This window comes from Bubalus bubalis, chromosome 3 (assembly GCF_019923935.1).
Source record: "Bubalus bubalis isolate 160015118507 breed Murrah chromosome 3, NDDB_SH_1, whole genome shotgun sequence".
NCBI lineage: Eukaryota > Metazoa > Chordata > Mammalia > Artiodactyla > Bovidae > Bubalus > Bubalus bubalis.
In genome coordinates this window covers 143,688,464-143,707,839 of record NC_059159.1, presented here as the reverse complement: position 1 = coordinate 143,707,839, position 19,376 = coordinate 143,688,464, and the positions used below count along the sequence as shown (strand labels likewise).

Below are 19,376 nucleotides of genomic sequence, written 5' to 3'. Positions count from 1 at the left end.
TGCGGCATGCTGTCAGGTTTGACAAGGATGCAGGCAGAGGAGTCTGTCTGAGAGATGGCAGGGGGATGCTGGGGGCTGGGTTGGTTTTAGGGACCAGGGACACCATGGAACAAATGTGATTGGGCCAGGCCGCCAGACATCATTTCCTCTGCCTGGGAGGGAGAAAAGCGTGCTGGGTGCACGGAGGCCGTGTGAGCTGTACTATGTAATTCCAGAGACGGCTTGAAGACATACAGTTGTTACATATCCTGTGGATTAATTGAATCCAGATCCCTGAAATTTAGTTCTCTCCCTCTCCTCCACTTTCTTCCTTTACTCTTTCCCTATTAACTTCTGTCACTGGTGTTTTTCATTTTGTTAAAGATGAAAAGCGTTGGAACCAGGTCTCCATCTGAAGTAAACAGGAAAAAATATATGCATATGTACACGTGTGTCTGTGTGTATTTGTCTCTGGATGTGTTTCATCTATACAGGGCCCGCAGACCAGCTCTAGAGGGAGCCTAGTATTTATTTGGCTTCCTCTTAGGATGTGGCACATATGCTAAATGGGACCACCTCGCTCAGACTGAGATTCCCAGAAAGACCAAGATTGTGCACCCGTCCCTTCTACTTTCTGGCGATGGACATCTTTTGAATACACAGGTCATAGGAGGCTAGTGTTAGCAAAATTTATACAGATGTTGTTTTATTTTTATAGCTCTCCTCCATTTACTGGGTGGCATTTCCTTCAGTGTTAACAGCAGAGGTTAACTGCACACAGACGTGTATGGGGATTCTTGCCAGGTTTTTTTTTCCCCCTTCCCCTCCTATAAATATGTTTCTCCAGATTGTTCATTCTCTGCCTTGGCTGCAGACACTCTTTTAGCGTTCAGATTTAATTGGTTCAGTCAATTCCTGGGCCATCTGCCGAACTGTGTGTGTGTGTGTGTATGTGTGTTATAAACATGCCGATTGTTGCATTCTCTGATAAGTGCATTTTAAAAGGAACCAAAGGTGTTCTCATGGGATTTTCTGCACTTGCAAACAGAGACATTCTTTTCTTTGTTGCAAATGCTGATGCAGTCTCTGCTTCTCTGTAGGCAGGAGTGCATTGACCCCAAGCCCCCACTCTGAAAGTCTCCTGTTCTACCCATTTTGCAGCTGACTAAACGGCGCCTGGTGGATGCAGACGGCATCATTAACCCCAGTGCTTTCTACATCTACCTGACTGCTTGGGTCAGCAATGACCCTGTGGCTTATGCTGCCTCCCAAGCCAACATCCGGCCTCACCGTCCTGAGTGGGTTCATGACAAAGCCGACTACATGCCAGAAACCAGGCTGAGAAGTAAGTAGCCCTCCACTGGACCTGCGAGCTGGTGAGGGCTCCTTGCACCGTGTACTTCCAAACTCAGTTATAGCCCTCATCCGTTGACACCAATTAGGGTTCAAAAGTGTAAACAGAACAATGTATTTCTTTTAGTTTAAAACTCTGGAAGACAGATGAGGATGTGTAATCAAATACAACTCATGCTCTATCACACTGAGAAATAAGAGTCTCTAATCTCTCTTTGTGCCTTTGACTCTAAAACATCCACCAGGCATCTCTCTTTAATGCCAGCTGTTCCATGTGAAAGTTGGGGACGCCTCCAGGTTGAGTGTTGTTTTACTATTGCAGAGTTTTATCACTGGGGATTATATGTTTATCTTAACTTTGTCAACTCTGGTGTTGAAGGGATTTTTGGCAAGTTGAGTCATTCCTATAAGCCACCAAGCACCTGTACTCTGTCAAAGCTGTTTAAACCGGAGCAGAAAAGTCTGTATACAACAGCGTCCTCTTCCTTTCACCTCTCAGCCCCAACTTTGAAAGGTGGTTCTGGATGGATTTAATTTGCATTTATGTTAGAGATATTAGTTGCTTATGCCTTGGGTATGAGGCTGAGGATGGACGTGAGAAAGAAGACAGTCCCTTTGCGAACATGGCTGGAGAGCAGGCGGGTTGTGCTTCCCTGTATCTAAACCTCAGAGCCTGGTGGCAAGCAGCCAAGGCTTGTCTTGATGAAAATTTATAGTTGAGATTATAATAGGGCAAATCATGTTTAGCAAGTCAGCTGAATGACCCCAAAGGGTCTGGAACACACAACGGCAGTAACTAAATGCTTGTTGTGTGAGGATTTCTTCCCCTGCTGCTGAAGACTTAGCATTGCATTAAAAAAGAAGCATGGAAGGTTTAAGTGTGTAAGATCACTAAAAGGATAAGAAAGTTAAGCATTTTTCTCAGTAAAGCATGACTTTGGAGTTATTTTGTTCTCATAAGTGATTAAGTAAAATGGTTTGAACTTAGTATTTTCACTTGTGTCAGTTGAACGGAAAAAAATGTTACCACAATTGAATTCTTAAGTTGTTTAGACCCGTTGCAAACAAGGACTGCTTCTAGAAGATTAAAATCTAAGGGTAAATCAATACACAGATCACAGTCTCCTCCTCCACCTGCAACCCCCCTCCCCCAAAATCAAAAGTTGATTATCATTTAAAATTGTTTAAACCAAAGACTGAAACTGTCAAGACCTCAAGACTGTCACTGGTATTGTTTGTCCTTCACGTTGAAGAAGTAAGCAGACTTTCTTGCTGAGTTCTCTCTCTCCTCATTGCACTTACGGAGAATCTGGGGACTCACGTCTGGGAGGCTAACGGTGGGACACTTGCTGCCTTTTTTCTGCCTTTGGATGAAGCCTGTTTGCCTCTGTCAGTGTTGCCGGGAGCCCCTGACTCCTGGGCCCTCTCCCTGTTGTCTTTCCTGTGCAGTCCCCGCGGCAGAGCCCATCGAATATGCTCAGTTCCCTTTCTACCTCAACGGCCTGCGTGACACCTCGGACTTCGTTGAAGCCATCGAAAAAGTCAGAACCATCTGCAATAACTACACGAGCCTGGGGCTCTCCAGCTACCCCAACGGCTACCCCTTCCTCTTCTGGGAGCAGTACATTGGCCTCCGCCACTGGCTCCTCCTGTCCATCAGTGTGGTGCTGGCCTGCACGTTCCTCGTGTGTGCCGTCTTCCTCCTGAACCCCTGGACGGCCGGGATCATTGTGAGTTGATTCTAAGGGTCTTTGTGGAAGTCAAATTCCTTTCAGCATAGCTCTTTCTGCAGCCGGGAAGTTTTGTTTATGTCTGGGCCTCGGGAGGAGGGTATAGATTGCATCATCCATACTGTATTTATTCTACTGGAGGTGGCGAGGTTCATGCTTAGGTAGAGTCTTTAATGGCCTTAATCTTATGTCTCCTCTCCTATAACATTAAACTTTTTAGGTAAAGATGGGGGAGTTTTTGAGCACACTGTCCATAATAGAGCTGAGTGTATATTGATACAAACACTCAAAGCATAACTGATTTTTTTTTTTATTCAAGTGTCATTTTGTTACGACACCCATACCAAATATAGAGAAGATTCTTCCAAATGGAGGGATAATTAGAGAAGTTGGGACGGTGGTATATGGATAAATCATTTTAGAGACGGTTTTGTGTGGTGTATTTAACTCTTAGGGAGAAATGATCAAGTATTGCCAATCTATTTTTTTTACATTCTTTCACCAAGTATAATGCTTGCAGGTTTGAAGCTAGTTTCGTGTAGAGTCTAATAAAATCATGGCAGTGTTTAAATTCCATGAACTGTGGTATAGCCTTCAAAATGCCAAAATTAGAAAAACAGAGGCCAGGTCTTGTTTCCGCACCATGAGTCTGTACAGCAGGTATGTTTAAAGGTAAATGTTTAGTCTGTGGGAGTTTTCATGGTACTTAAGCAATTGATGTTATCCATCTTTCATTAGCTTATTAAAAGAAAGCAAAGGGAACTTTTATTGTACTTGTCTGCTCGCCCTTCACTGCCTGCTGTCCCCCACCCCCAGAAGGAAAGATCATTCTCTCCTTCTCTTGTAAAGTTTATTGTTTTATTTGTATTTTCTCCTCTTTGGCCCAAAAAACTCCAAAGTCTACCTCACGGATTCTTTCCATCTCCCTAGAAATTTTTACAAGGCAGATGAAAGAATGGCAAATAAAAGCTTTTCCCTGGATTTAACTGTTTGCTTTGTCCACCCCAGTGACTCCACATTTCTTCAGAGTGAAGGGGCTGTAACCTGACCCGCATCGGCTGTCCATACGTCCCCTTTCTCCTAAGTCATCCTCACTCAGCCCACAGGCTCTCCAAACAAAAGCAAAGCAACTTCTATGTAAAAGAATATTTATTCAGCCTGTCCTATCAACTTTCTTTAGGATGGAGGGCAAGGCAACCAAAAAAGTTTCAGCTCGGTTACAAGTTGAAGGATGATCTCTGATGGTTAAGATCAAAACAGAAGGAAACGCCTTGTTTTAAACTATATTAAATTTGTAGCCAGCAATAAGTACATATCTGTATAACTCTTTATAGATCACACTCATGGAATAGTTTGGAAAGAATTTTTGCAACACCCAGAGTGTGTTTGTGCCCAGCCACTCATCCTGTGTGTTTTTTTTAAAGGTGACAGTCTTGGCTTTGATGACAGTTGAGCTCTTTGGCATGATGGGCCTCATTGGAATCAAGCTGAGTGCCGTGCCTGTGGTCATCTTGATTGCTTCCGTCGGCATTGGAGTGGAATTCACTGTTCATGTCGCTCTGGTATGGGAGATAGTTTCAGGGAAAGCTGTGAAAAGGCAACCTATTTCCTCAAGCTCGTTTAGTTTACAAGTTGGGAACCTTTTCATTTTCTCCACCATCAAGGAGCACATCTGACACATATCACAGCAAAAGGCTTGGGAGCACAGACACTCCCCAGGAGTGGCTGCAGTTCAGCTGGACTCCTTTCCCTCTGAGGGAATCTAAGAAGCAGGTCATCAAAGGTGGACGTTAGCCGGGCCGTGGCAGCAGTAGACAGTGTCCTCGGTGTGTCCGAGTGGGCCCAGAAGGATTCTGCTTATTTGGTGGTGTCAGTTGTGTCACGGGTCCTAAAGGTGTCAGCTGTTCCTAGACAGATGTTATATGAGTATGTGTGTGCACAAATACATACAGTTTTTAAAACCACAGTAATGAAGCGGGAATAACATGAGACCACACTCACAGGCATGGTGGGCGGGCATAGTTGAGAGAGAAGTGAATTGGCAGCTAAGGAAATACCCTGGGGCTAATGAACTCCCCATCTGAACACCACCCCCCACCCCAGTTCCTTCGACCTCCCAGCCTCCAAATTCATGACAACAGGACATAAAAGAACTAGTGTTGCTCTCCATAGGAATCTCTCCCCTCTCTCTGTGGGCCCAGTCTTGTGAAAAAGGAGGGTAAACTTCAAGAGGAGTCTAATCCATGAGACAAGTCCATCGTATACATTTATCAGAGAATTATTTAAAAGCCCCACAGTGATGTGTAAATTATGCTCCATCCACACTTGTGTTTATAGCCTAAGACCTTGAGTTTACATAGGCATTCAGTAAATACTTGTTGACTGAATAAATACTGATGTTAGGAATCCTTGGCCAGGAAACCTCGCACTGGACTTGGATCAGATTACTTTTAGCCTTGCTTTTGCAGTCTCTAGCATTGGGCTCAACACATGGCCTCTGTGTGTCTACACACGGGTGTCTACTACTTTCTATTGTCCTCTTTCAGGGCCATATTTATGCTACTTAGGGATTATAAACTTTTGTATTTCAGAAAGAATGTTCTGTTGCAGTTAACCTGTTCTTCCCCCAGTGTATAATAAAAAGGTGATAATATAGAAACAGTTCTCTAAATTTTGATCCTACCCAAATTGCTTTCCTCAGTTGAGCTGGGAAGAAGGAGAGGGGATTTTTAAAAAGAAGAGCTTAGAACTTAGAAAACACATAATATCATTTCTTTGAAAAATGAGAAACATTTATATGTGAGTTAAAAACTACAAATCATTTTATTCTGTTGTGAATGAAAACCACTCTTTTTGGTGGCTATCATTACAGACCAGGGTGGTCCTAGATCAGATTTTTGTGGTGGAAATGCTTAATATCTTTTCTTAAACTGTTGCAGCACCCTGGGTCTCTGAGGTAGTAGGAACATAAATATCCATACCAGTGTTGAATAAACAATGAAGGAACGCCTCTACTCCTCATGCAAGATTTAATCCTGAGAATGTCAGGAGTCTCAAGAGCCAACTTGGCTTTGTGCTGCCAGCCCAAGTCTTCATCAGGAGACTATCCACTCACAGGACATGGCATTCTGACCACATCCTGTATGTGAACGTCATCAAGGGGTCAGTGGGCATCCGGCAGTTCATTGTCCCAGTAGCGTGAGTTATACGCAAGAAGATCAACTCGGCTCTGGCGCTTATGGCCTCATGGCCCAAATACAGCACAGACAGCATGGTTCCAGACCATTTTAGTGCTTTCCTCTCAGGAGAAACAGAGAACTACTTGGACCCTAAAGTCTCCTCAACTCTGAAAGAGCATCACTTACATAGACCCCACTTTAGAGAAAAGTAATACACCTTGGTACACTTGTGTGTAGTTTTATTTCTTCATCCATTAAGTAGTCCTTAATGGACATGTCTTTCCCCAAGACGCATATGCCACCTGCAAGGGCTCCAGGCCCTCTTCTCAGCATCCCAGAGCAGCCTGCGCTTTCAGAGAGCAAGCTTGTGCCAGGTTCGGCCCTCCCTGTTAGGTCCCACTGAGGGGAACAGGCAGGGTGTAACAGTAACTAACCCACATTAAAATGGTCTTGGGTCATACTCTCAAGCCAATAGTGTGATATACCAAGACCTACATAAGGTTTCCATTTGGTATCAACAATGCCCTTGACCTAGAAGACCTTGAGAACACAAAAGAGTTGGACATGTCCACCCATATTTAGAACAGGCTTGATTGAATTTCTTGTGATACGTTAATGGTACTTACATGTCCTATAAACATATAAGTCTGAACACAGTGACAGAAATTCTAACCTCAGTATAATCATGAGGAAATACGTACTTGGCACCTCGGTGCTAAGCCCATTTTAAAGTAAGATCTTGACCTTTCAAAAAATCGGGAGAAATGCTGTTGCTTTCACAGCTAGAGATCTCCCATGTGAATAATGTAAGATCGCTCTCATGGGGAGTGAACTCAAGGGTGAGTGACAGTGAAAAGAAGGGAACATTTTGCTCATTTTTATATAGTTTTGGCATCGTTTTTAAATTTATTTATTTATTTTTTTTTTTTTTTCGTGTTTAAATTTAAAGTAAATACGCTTTCCATCTTTTTTGTTGCTGTTCAAGATTTACATCAACACCAAATACAATCCATTATTATTAACAGGTCAATTTAGTGTAAGCCTAGATTTAGCCAAGTTGAGCAACCCCAATTAAACATTCCAATAGCTAGACAGTAAGATCTGAGGGGTACAGTGGAGTCAGATGAAACCAGCTTATAGCATTTAAGACGAAGCTGGCTATTGACTAAATGAAATCCAGGAATCTGATCACCCGAACTCGCATTGCGCAGGCCTTTCTAACAGCCATCGGTGACAAGAACCGCAGGGCTGTGCTTGCCCTGGAGCACATGTTTGCGCCTGTTCTCGATGGTGCCGTTTCCACTCTACTGGGAGTGCTGATGCTTGCAGGATCTGAATTTGATTTCATTGTCAGGTAAGCCTTGTTTTCTAATGTGTTCTCTGTAACTTATTTCCTTTTGTCTCTGAGCGATTGCAGCTTGTCTTCATTGTGACTCTGCTTCCTGCTGAGCCTGCCCCCGCTACAGCTTTACTGAGGAATAATTGACAAAAATTGTATATATTTACGGAGTGCAACATGGTGTTTTGATATACATATATATTGTAAAGTGATGATTGTCACAATCTGTGACTCCACTTTCTTTTGAGTTTATTAACTCCAAGGTGGCACAGTGGTAAAGAATCCACCTGCCGATGTAGACGCCGCAAGAGACTTGGGTTTGATCCTCAGGTCGGGAAGATCCCCGGGAGTAGGAAATGGCAACCCACTCCAGTATTCCTTGCCTGGAAAACTCCATGGACAGAGGAGCCTGGCAGGCTGCAGTCGGTGGGGTTGCAAAGAGTCGGACACGACTGAACACGCATGCACATGCTGAGAGGCATAAGAACAGGCCCTCTTCTAGAGCTGTTTTGGGGAATATCCTGAGGACAAAAGATGGAGGGTTTGGGGCTAGAAACAAAGGCAGCTCTGCAGCTTGACACCACATCCCAGCTCTTGGTATTAAGGTTAGACATATCAACAGAAGGAAATGACCTGGTTCCCTTGACTGACTAAATTTGACCTTCCATTGGCCTTCAAAACTGTAGAGAGGAAAACACGCAGATACCTAAAATTTTCAGAAATTTTATTCTTTTAAGAAGTGAAGACAGCATACCCCATGTTCAAGTTCCCAGTAAGATTTAAGAAACATTTACTGTGTGACTTTGGTGTCAGATTTTTAAAATCTAAGCCTCATTTGGATACATCTTTCTATTTGGGTTTCATGACAAGCAGTTTCTGGTGAATTTATTTAAGGACTTGACTTTGTGAAGTATGAAAGGAGAGCAAGTTTTCCTTTTGAAAAGAATTTGAGAACTACAGGGAGAGACCATTTTCTTCTCTGAAGAGCCTCCACAGCTTTTTTAAACAGCTGCTCTTAGATGTAACCCTGCTGCTCTGTGGAGGGTCAAGGCCAGAATCATCAATAAGTAAAAGATAGTCCAGAATTAGGACCCCTGAATGAAATGTGAGAAATGACTGGATTGTTAGGCACACTTTGGTAATCTGGAGAGAAAATCTAAACCGGCTTTCCTGGTGTGTATGTTGTAATAGGACCTTCAATTCCAAGTGAAAAAAAGAGGATTTTAAGGATTTTAAATTGTAGCCAAAGTTTCTTTATTACAAAAGACGATAGGTCCTTGGCATCATTATGGAGATGTAGCCTTCCTAGAATGAGTGCCAGGGTTGGCTCACTTGGGTGGAGAGTGAGTGGAGAGGTGTAAACCAGTACTTCTCAAACTATAATGTGCTCATGAATCACAGGGGCTCTCTGTAAATGCAGATCAGACTTCATCGGGGGTGGGGAGCGGGGTCTAAGTTATTAGCCAGCTCCCAGATGATGGCCCTGTTGCTGATCCTCTCAGCACAGAGGACTGATCCATTAGCAAGCCAATTAGTACACCTCGTTGGCTAGTATCAGGTAGATATATATGCCTAAACTACAAGAAGGTTTTTGTCTGGGTTTTGTTTTGAACTCTTAATTTGATGTTGACTTTTCCTTTATTTGAGCATTAGTAGCTGTTTCTCTATGATGTACAAACGCTACATCCAGGAAAGATTCTTTTGTGTAATTTCTCATTCAACACTATGCTGAACACCTCATAAGTGCCATTTCACACAACAGCACAGCAGTAACGTTGTCCTTGTCCCCCTCTACATAGCTATGGTCTATGGCGGGGAGAGACAAGGTCACAAGCAATTCAAAACCATGGGAAACAGAATGTGATGGGATCTCAAAGGATCTAACTCAGCCTTGTTGGGGGATGCCAGGGGAGCAACAGAGAAGAAACTTAGCCTGATTAGAGCAACCATCTGGGACCTGGGTGGAGGGCAGGATCCCAACTCTCTCATCTAACCCATGGCTTCTTGTTCTCTCCCAGAGATAGCAGGGCTCTTATTTCAAGCACTTAAAAGGGCTTCCCATTTTCTAGAACTGGATGGATTAACCTGATAAAGCCCTCACTGAGGTCGACTAAATGAGCAGACATTGTATACACTAAGCCGTCAGAAATCTAATTGGTCTGTTTATTCTACCGATAGATGGATGGGATGCAAATGTCTTAATGCCTGCTGCTGATATATGCCTCAACCTAAAGTTCCAGGAGTTTACATTAGTGCAAGACATCGGCTGCTTGGTTTTACTAATGCAGCTCAGAAGTTTCTAGTGTTTACAATAGCTGCGAGGTATTTGTATTTTTATAGAGATTCTCTCTCCTTTCATCTAAGGGCAAAACATATATAGGCACAGTGAAGTTTGGAGCCTGTTCCGTTTTATGATCAAGAGGACCATTAACATATAGATATCTTGCCCTCCCTCTTCCCAGAACATCCTGAGCTCTCCCCCACCCCAGCCCCCTTCCAGCAAAACTGCCCTAGAAACCGATAGTTAGAGAAACGCATGCTTGCGTGTAGCCTTCTGCCTCCAGCTGTGTGGAACATCCGCCAGCCACCCTCCTGGCTGACAGGTTCACCTTGGTATTCGTGAAGGATCCCAGACCTTAGCCCTCAGTGGTGGGAAAGCAGGGCCACTTGTGCACTCTCCTCTTCTGCATGGTGCTGCGGCCTTTATGTCTGAATTGGCTGACGCAAAACAAGAGTATTCAGAGATGCTAAATTGTTCAACAAAAGATTGGCCAGCAGAGCAACCCGTCATTGTGGACCGCCCTCCCCCGAAAATGCCCCAGCAACCACAGAATGGGCAGTGTTTTCTTTGCGGAAAGCTGGTTCCAGTGTTCTAAAAAGGTCGCAGTTGGAGCTATTTGGTAAAACTGGAACTCACAGAATTCTAGGCAGAAAGTTGTGGTTAATGAAAGCCCAGGGAAAGCCTTACCTGATACACTGGAGACTTAATTAGAGATTCTGCTCTAAGATGCAGAAGCATTTCACAGTGGATTAGCTGCCTGCAGAAGTGGGCTGCTTTTCCTCCTGGGCTAAATTGTTTAAATTCTACACCCTTCACTTCATTTGTTTGCTTCTGCTGGGTTTTCGTGAACGGGGCCCCTCTGCATTGTATTTGTGCTTTCAGTCTGCTCAGCCATTCAGTTCACATTCCATATTTTTGTGTTTGTGTAACACATTCATAAATAACATTACATGCCATGAGATTTCAGCAAATTAACAACCTAATTTTTTTTTTTCTTCCCTTCATGAACTAACACTTTGGGTTGCGGAATGCAGTCCTCAAAGTCAGAAGGTTAAAAGAAAAACGAAAGTAATCCTGTGCTGGGTTTGAACTGAAGTTTTGTAACAGCCTTTTCACTGGTGTGGGTTTTGTTCATTTTTGGCTCTGACATTTGGGCACATGAAGGGTACCTTAATTCACTTGCCATGGTAAATGTTCCTGTTTCCCTTTTATGTTTAAGGTACTTCTTTGCTGTCCTGGCAATCCTAACAATCCTGGGTGTTCTCAATGGACTAGTTTTGCTGCCAGTCCTTTTGTCCTTCTTCGGACCGTATCCTGAGGTCAGTAATCGTTGTTGGCGTCATGTGCAGCCCACAGGCCATCTGTATGCTGTTTTTCCTGGTGTTGGTCTTAATTTAGATATTTAGCTTTATCCCCATTTTCTGGTTGTTTACTTTTTCAGCAAACAACTCAATAACTATAGCCTTTTTTCTCTTCAGTTTGTTAGTGTTGGAGGATGTTGTGTTGGTTTGGTTTGGTTTAGGTTGCTTTTATTTTGGTTTTTTGAAACCTGGTGATTGGCAACCTAAGTGTTATAGGTCTCTATCAATAAAGCATTTTCCACTCAAGATGAATATCTGGGTTTGAACAGGAGTGAAAAGGGCATAACCTGCCTTTCCAGTGTGTGAAAGCAGAGGGCAGTTCTTTTGCTCCATCTGTCATGCCCAAGGGTCCTCTAAGTGGCAAGGATTGGGCTAAGTGAATACAGAGTAGTGTGGGAGGCCAGGAGGGGGAGTGAGGGAGGGCAGCGACCCCTGAACAGTACTGTGTTTTGAACCTTGAGTGTAGCTACCAGGTAAATGGATGATAACACCTGACATATGGAATCCCTTAAATAGGTGTCTCCAGCCAATGGGCTGAACCGGCTGCCCACACCTTCTCCTGAGCCACCCCCCAGCGTGGTCCGGTTTGCTGTGCCCGCCGGTCACACAAACAACGGGTCTGATTCCTCTGACTCGGAGTACAGTTCTCAGACGACCGTGTCAGGCATCAGCGAGGAGCTGCGCCACTACGAGGCCCAGCAGGGTGCTGGGGGCCCTGCCCACCAAGTGGTCGTGGAAGCCACAGAAAACCCTGTCTTCGCCCGCTCCACTGTAAGTCACAAGTCACACCAGGAGGCAGCCCCTGCCTGCTCTGAACAGCAAAACACAGGATGCAAAAAAAAGAGTATAGGTTAGGTGGAATCATACTATAAAAATGTCAATTTCATATGGTTGTATCTCATACGGATGAAAAGGGCAGGGGCCAGTATTGGAGACTACACAAAGCATCCATCAGCATATATCTTGTTTAAGAACCAGAGGCAAAGCATGCCTTGCTTCCTTACCCACCCTCCCACCCTTATTTTAAAGTTACATACATTGTAGGATGATCCTTATTTTAAAATATAATGTTATTTTTATTGCCAGCAGAAGTTATTTTTTTCCCTTCCACCTCTGTTACCTTTAATTGCCCTTAGTATAAAATTACTTCAATCACTATTGTCTGAGACTTTACCAGAAGCTTTTATGGCTCCAAGCTCACATTCTATGTGACTGGAAGGAGCAGAGAAGCTGAGAACCAGCCTTCAGTAATTCAGGAAAACCATGAGCGGCCCAGGAGCCTCTCCTCAGAGGCTCTGAGAGCCCCAGCTACATTCTCCCCTCTCTGTACTCCCTAGGATGTTCTCAGCTCCCCAGGCCTGGAGCACAGCACACAAAACCCAAGGAAGGTTCTAAGGCTAATGTTGCTCCAACTGGGGGCTTCCTGCTGTCCCTCCAGGAAATGGGTATTCCAGTCCCAGGCCGGAGCTGCCCTTCCATGAAAGAGAGAGAGGCCAACCAAATAACCTAAATTTTCCTCCTCTTACCCCCCGTGACGATGCCTGCTGAGCTGCAGTGTGAATCTGGTTTTGTTCAGCAGGAGCCTAAAAATAGGTACAAGCTGAACGACTTTGAAGTTGGTCACGGTCCTTTTGATTGATGTGGCCACTGTGTTGCTCCGTGCTTTGTATAGAGACCCAGAAACCAGATTCCTAACAACAGGACAGAGCAGTGCTGCCCCATAGAACTTTCTATGACAATGCAAATGCTCTCTCTGCCTGCACTCTCCCGTGCAGCAGCCACTGCCCACATGTGGCTGTTGAGCACTTGAAATGTGGCTAGTGTGACTAAGGGGCTGCAGTTTTAATTTTAGTTAACTTAAATGTAAATAGCCATATTCAACAGTGTAGGTATAGACAGTCCTGGCAACGTCCTGCGTGTGGGTGAGCCAGGGCCAGGCACTTGGCAGTTTTAGAAGAAGAGGAACTCCAGATCTGACTACCCAGCAGGGTGGGGTGGCAGACTATGGGAGGGAGGCAGCTGGATGCTTAGACCACAGCCCTGCATTTATGGGCTGCAGCCCTATGCATGCAGCCAGCTGTGCCGGAGAAAGCCTACACGCAGGGTCCAAGTAGGGCGCTCCTCTGCCACGTTGTTGAGGTTCAAAGAGAATGGGTTTTTCGTCTGTGGGTAGAAGGCCCTTGTTAGCTCCCTGGGGCACTCCCAGCCACTTGTGGGGTTGACTGAGCTCTAGTTCAGAAAGAGCTGTGTGTGGGTGGCCAGGCAGGAGCCAGAGCCAAGAAGAGGGGGCTGGAACAGCAGGGGGTGGCGCCCAGCCTGGGGTTAGCACTGGGCCTGTTTCAACCTGCCCTTGCCCTCTGTAGGTGGTCCATCCTGAACCGAGGCATCACCCACCCTCAAATCCTCGACAGCAGTCCCACCTGGACTCAAGGACCCTGCCACCTGGACAGCCAGGACAGCAGCCCAGAAGAGAAACCCCCAGAGAATGCTTGAGGCCGCCTCCCTATAAACCGCGCAGAGACGCTTTCGAAATTTCTACTGAAGGGCATTCTGGCCCTAGCAATAGGGACCGCACGGGCCCCCGGGGAGCCCGTTCTCACAACCCTCGGCATCACAACCCAGCGTTCACTGCCATGGGCAGCTCCATGCCCAGCTACTGCCAGCCCATTACCACCGTGACGGCCTCGGCGTCCGTAACTGTTGCCGTGCATCCTCCGCCCGCCCCTGGGCCTGGGCCCAGTAGGAACCCCCGAAGCGGGCTTTGCCCAGGCTACGAGGACTACCCCGAGACTGACCACGGGTTGTTTGAGGACCCCCATGTGCCTTTTAATGTCCGGTGTGAGAGGAGGGAACCCAAGGTGGAGGTCATTGAGCTGCAGGATGTGGAATGTGAGGAGAGACGCCACGGCAGCAGCTCCAACTGAGGTGGGCGGGGTCCGCGGGAAGGTGGGCGGGGCTCTTCAGCGGTCCCTCAGCTTCCATGGAGACGTGGGTTTGATCTCTGGGGGGGGAAGACCCCGTGGAATAGGAAATGGCAACCCACTACAGTTTTCTTGCTTGGAAAATTCCATGAGCAGAGGAGCCTGGCGGGCTACAGACCATAGCGTCCCAAAGTTGGACACAACTGAGCACGCATGCTCTCGGGGACTAGAGGGCTGCAGACAGAGCAACCTCCTGGGGCCCCTGGGCAGTGATGTGTCGCAAACAGTGACCTCTTAACCTACAGACAGGGCTTCCTGTTCAAGCTTAGTCATCCTTGGAGAATCAGTGGAATTCTAAATTGGGTCTGTCCGTTACTGGGCTTCCCTGATGGCTCAGAGGATAAAGTGTCTGTCTGCAATGCGGGAGACCTGGGTTCAAACCCCCAGTCGGGAAGATCCCCTGGAGAAGGAAATGGCAACCCACTCCAGTACTCTTGCCCGGAAAATTCCATGGAGAAGCCTGGTAGGCTGCAGTCCATGGGATCGCAGAGAGTCGCACGTGACTGAGCAACTTCACTTCTCACTTCACTTACTGTAGGTTTTTAGAGGGGGGTGGTGTTGGTGCATCTCAACAATAATATTGATCGCTGCCCCTTCACCTCTTTTTCCGTCTTCTAATGCCATATAGCGCTATGTCTGATGAACGAACGTCACAAAATGACCACATCCCTGTCCCCAGCCCCCAGATCAAGGAAGGGATCATAATCTGCCCCTGGAAGCCCCTCATGCCCTCACCCCAGCCCCCACCATCCTGATTTCTATACCTCAGACTCATTTTGCCTGTGTTTGTGCTTTATAAATATGAACTCATAGACCTGTTACTTTATTTGACTTCCTTTTTTCTTTTAAAGGGTGAGTAAAATCTGAAGCAAAGAGGCCAAAGATTGGAATCCCCTCCCTACCCCTACCCCACCCCACCAGAACTGCCTGAAGAGAAACGCGGAATTAGAAAGGTGTGCTGTGCCAGAGAGCAGTTCATCGTTACTGTAACCGATTGTATTATTTTGTGAAATATTTCTATAAATATTTAAGAGGTGTACACATATGTAACATACGAAGGAATGGATGTAAAGTAGTGTGATTTACTGGGGTTTCCCCACTCCTGCCTCCAGAGTGGGCAGTGGGGGGATCACAGAGGGGCCCTCCCTGTGTGTACATTGGTCTCTGTGCCACAGCCAAGCTTAACTTAGTCTTAAATTTCAGCATATTGTTGCTGCTGCTTAAATATTGTATAATTTACCTGTATAATTCTATGCAAATATTGCTTATGTAATAGGATTATTTTGTAAAGGTTTCTGTTTAAAATATTTTAAATTTGCATATCACAACCCTGTGGTAGTATGAAATGTTACTGTTAACTTCCAAACACGCTATGCGTGATAATTTTGTTGTTGTTTAATGAGCAGATATGAAGAAAGCACGTTAACCCCGGTGGCTTCTCTAGGTGTAGTTGGGTGCGATTCTCCTGTTTGGCTGTGTGTGTGAACACGTGTGTGATTTCCTAATGTACTGTACTGTGATTTTTTTGTTTGTTTGTTTCTTTTTACTGTCTGTAACCTTGGTGGGCTCTACCTTAGGCCGAAGAGTCAGGATATTTCTAGTGCTAGTGGTGGTGGAGGGCTAGCCCTAAACATCGCCTTATCCTTTTGCCAGATTCGCTTCAAGTTCAGGGCATCTCTTAAGATCATTGGCTGCCATCCAGACACCCCAACTCATGCTTCAGAGGAGATGAGTTCCTTTGCATGGACCATTGTGGTGTATGTTGGAACCTCAGGGTACAGAGTTCACACCTCTTCATCTTCATTGGTATTAAAACCTAGAAAACTTGCCTCGTGGGGAGCCTCAGCTGGGCTGTGAGCATATCCTCTAAGTATGCAGCCTTCATTATACCTCTCTTGGAACCAACACATAACGTGCACGCGCACACACACACACACCCACACACCCACCCCACCACCACCACCACCACCACCCAAGTTTAAGAGTGGATTAGAAGTCTTTTGGAGACAACGACCTCTTAATTCTGGGTCTACAATTAGCCCAGAGATGATGTTTTGAGTCCCTACAATTTAAACTCCCTCTCTTGCTAAATTGCACAGTTGGTTGGGGCTTTCTGGATTTGTTTGCATCCTCTTTATATAGTGAGCATCCAATATGGTGGTACGGAGTCAGAAATTCTACAGGATATGAGCTTCAGAAGGATGATTCTCCACTTGTTAATACTAACATTATAGGTGCACGCTTCCTAAAGTAGCTCACCTCCCTCCTCTCACCATCATTAGTACGTTTATTGAAGACTAGGAAGATGCTAATGGCGTATCACCCTCCCCCCCAGTGAAGAATGTATATAGAGACATGTCTCTCAACCAGGCATTATTTTAAAAGATTTGCTTCCATATGAATTCTGTTGCCTTGCTCTGAGGTTTGGTCTTCCTGGGCTCTCAGCCAGAGACCAGCAAGTGTTGGGAAGCACTTGGTACCCAGACTAAGCTACTGTAGGAGTGCACAAATGGCAGCTCCCATTATGCCTCCTGTTTTACATGGAAAATGTTCATCGAAAGGCAGCAGCCCCCAATAGTACCAGCAGGGTAGTGACCTCAGACTCTCAAACTCGCCACTAGACCGTGGCTGCCAGATGTATGTGTCACTATGCCAGGGGCCCCGGGGCCCCACTGCTACCGTCGGTGCCTCTGTCAGCTACACTGTCTGTCTACCTAACACTAGGCTCTGCTCAGAAAACATATATCCTGCGTTCAGGAGAGAGATGATGCAGAATGCAGAGGTCTGCTTCCCTCTGGCTCGAGGCATGCCTCGCTCCTTTCCTGAGCCCAGCTTGTGTGGTGCGTGACTGCTTGCCTGGCCCCTGCTTTCTGCACAGCATAGAACTTTCTCCGATAGTCACATTGGCAAAGGGAGAACTCGGGGGCTGGCAGACAACCAGAATTTCTCTCTCTCTTTTATAAAATAGTTTTATTTTGTCTGTCTTGTTTGTTCATTTGGATGTTTTAATTTTTTTTTTAAATCTTTGCTGATATTTATAATTTTGTATCATAAGAATGTTTTCCTACAGTATTTGTCATGCCAGTTTATAACAGAAAAATGCAGGGATTTTATTTCTATTGGAAACACTATTACAGCTATGTTTTACTTTTGAACAGAATTTTTATTTGTATAGAGTGCTTACTAATGTTAAATAGTTCAGAGTATATAACATTTTCATTAAGGACTCATGGTAGGTTTTAGTGTAAGGAGTTTAAAGGAAATATTCAAACTGGGTCTCATTGTCTGCCAATTTTGGCAGGAATGGGTTTGTGTCATTTCAATTACAAAGATAAAAGTATGCCATATAATTTATTTATATGAAAATTTATTTTTGTAGTGTACATAGTAGTCATCAAGTCTTTTGACAGAAGTATATTTTTAAAGAATTTATATGTGATGAATCCATAATGTCTGGAACTTTGCTGAGACATGAGTGGGGCACACTTTTCATTGTAAAGTACAGCAAGGAAAAGAAGATGTCTTAACAGTGTTAAGAGAGTGAGATTGAGTGAATATTCATGCAGTTGTGGAATGTGTTGTATTAGTTACAATTTGTGACCTAGTGTGGTTCTCATTTTAAACCTCGGAAGGCAAAAATGTACAAACTCTCTAAATATTAATGTTCAAACACTGATAGAAATTCTAACATGAATAAAAAATAATATAACTTGTTGGTTATGTCTTTGTTTGTGGAATGTTTTTTAATTAGAGTATCTTACAAAGCCAGCATGTCAGGTCATCATAAACTTTGTTGTTTTTGTCCAACTAACCTCGTTAAATACTCATTTTTTATTCTTCATGGAGGAATTATTGATGTAGGAGGAGTTGTACGTTTTTATTTTCTGTCACCAGGAAACCTCCTAAATTACCCTTCAAAATGATCCCTACTGTCATCTCTTAGCCTTTTTAAAATTTTTTGTGTGTGTGTGATGCCTAATAGAGGGAATATTTATAAATCCAATTTAATGATTATTAAAGGAAGATATCATATTTAACAACAGTATAGCTAACAATATGGGACTGATTGAACATGATACAAAGTATTTTTTCTGAGTATTTATCAGATGATTATACTCTGTCTTCATCATGTTCTTGTTCAATCACTAAGTCGTACCCAACTCTTTGCAACCCATTTTTCTTCATCATAGGGCTGGAGAAAAGTAAGACTAGAAATAACATCCCCGTTTTACAGCTGAAAGCAGGGAGTGGTGGGAAGAACTCAAATTACTATCAGCATATGGTGAGGGGTCAGCAGACTACAGCCTGTGGGCCGCCTGTTTATTATAAAGATTTATCAGAAGACAGACACACCCACGCATGTAGAGATTGTCCACTGCCACTTACCAGCTACATCAGCAGAGTTGAATAGTTGCAGCACAGACTATATGGCCTGCTAAGCCTAAAATATTTACTAACTGGCCCTTAAGAAAGCATTTGCTGACCTATCTTAAGGTTACCATAGCCCAGCGTTGCTCACGTGGGGTGCCTGGATCGGCAGCACTCACATGCTTTGGAAGTTTACTAGAAAATCAGATCTACAGGGCCACCCCAGACCTACTGAGTCAGAATCTTGGGACTGAAGCCCAGGAATCTGTGCTTTCATAAGCTGTCCTGGTGGTTCTGATGCACCAGCGAAGATGATCTCTAAATTCCTTCCAGCTTAATGTGGCCTTGGTTCTATAATTTGACTCGGGCTGCATGGCCAATGCAGGCCAGATCTGGAAGCAGCGTAGGGATCCTGACTCTGTGTGGTCTTTCCACAAAAACACATGTTCGTCTGTGGGAGAGTGGAGGCCTGTGAACTCTGCGTTTGTGCCTGAGAGTCAAAAGACGAATTCCCTTTTCAGTGCTCTGCCGCAGCCATGGGGCAGTGGAGGCTGGGGGCCGATAACCTAACAGGCCAGGGGAAAGGAGAGGTCCACGCCAGGCCAGACCCTCTCCCACCCTTCCCACCAAGAGGGCTCCAGCTGACCCACTGACTTGGGCAAGTCATTTGAAACTTCAGGGCCTCTGTGGCCTTATCTGTATATAAATGCATGTCCCTCATAGACTTCTTTTTTTTTTTTTTTAATTTTTTATTTATTTTTTTTAATTTAATTTTATTTTTAAACTTTACATAATTGTATTAGTT

General features: G+C 44.7%; 1 protein-coding gene across 5 annotated transcripts in view; it reads left to right on the top strand.

Moving 5' to 3' along the window:
• The window catches only part of PTCH1 (patched 1), a 69,426-nt gene extending 51,503 nt beyond the window's left edge, over positions 1-17,923 (top strand). For all 5 annotated transcript variants that reach the window (XM_025282001.2, XM_025282000.2, XM_025281999.2 and 2 more), the window contains 8 exons: positions 1,141-1,324; positions 2,782-3,062; positions 4,487-4,624; positions 7,453-7,595; positions 11,081-11,180; positions 11,739-11,993; positions 13,586-14,147; positions 15,055-17,923. In XM_025282001.2, coding sequence (XP_025137786.1) covers positions 1,141-1,324; positions 2,782-3,062; positions 4,487-4,624; positions 7,453-7,595; positions 11,081-11,180; positions 11,739-11,993; positions 13,586-14,146 — 1,662 coding nt within the window. In that variant the 3' untranslated portion in view covers position 14,147; positions 15,055-17,923. The remainder of the gene's footprint in view (positions 1-1,140; positions 1,325-2,781; positions 3,063-4,486; positions 4,625-7,452; positions 7,596-11,080; positions 11,181-11,738; positions 11,994-13,585; positions 14,148-15,054) is intronic.
• The last annotated feature ends 1,453 nt before the right edge of the window (positions 17,924-19,376 follow it).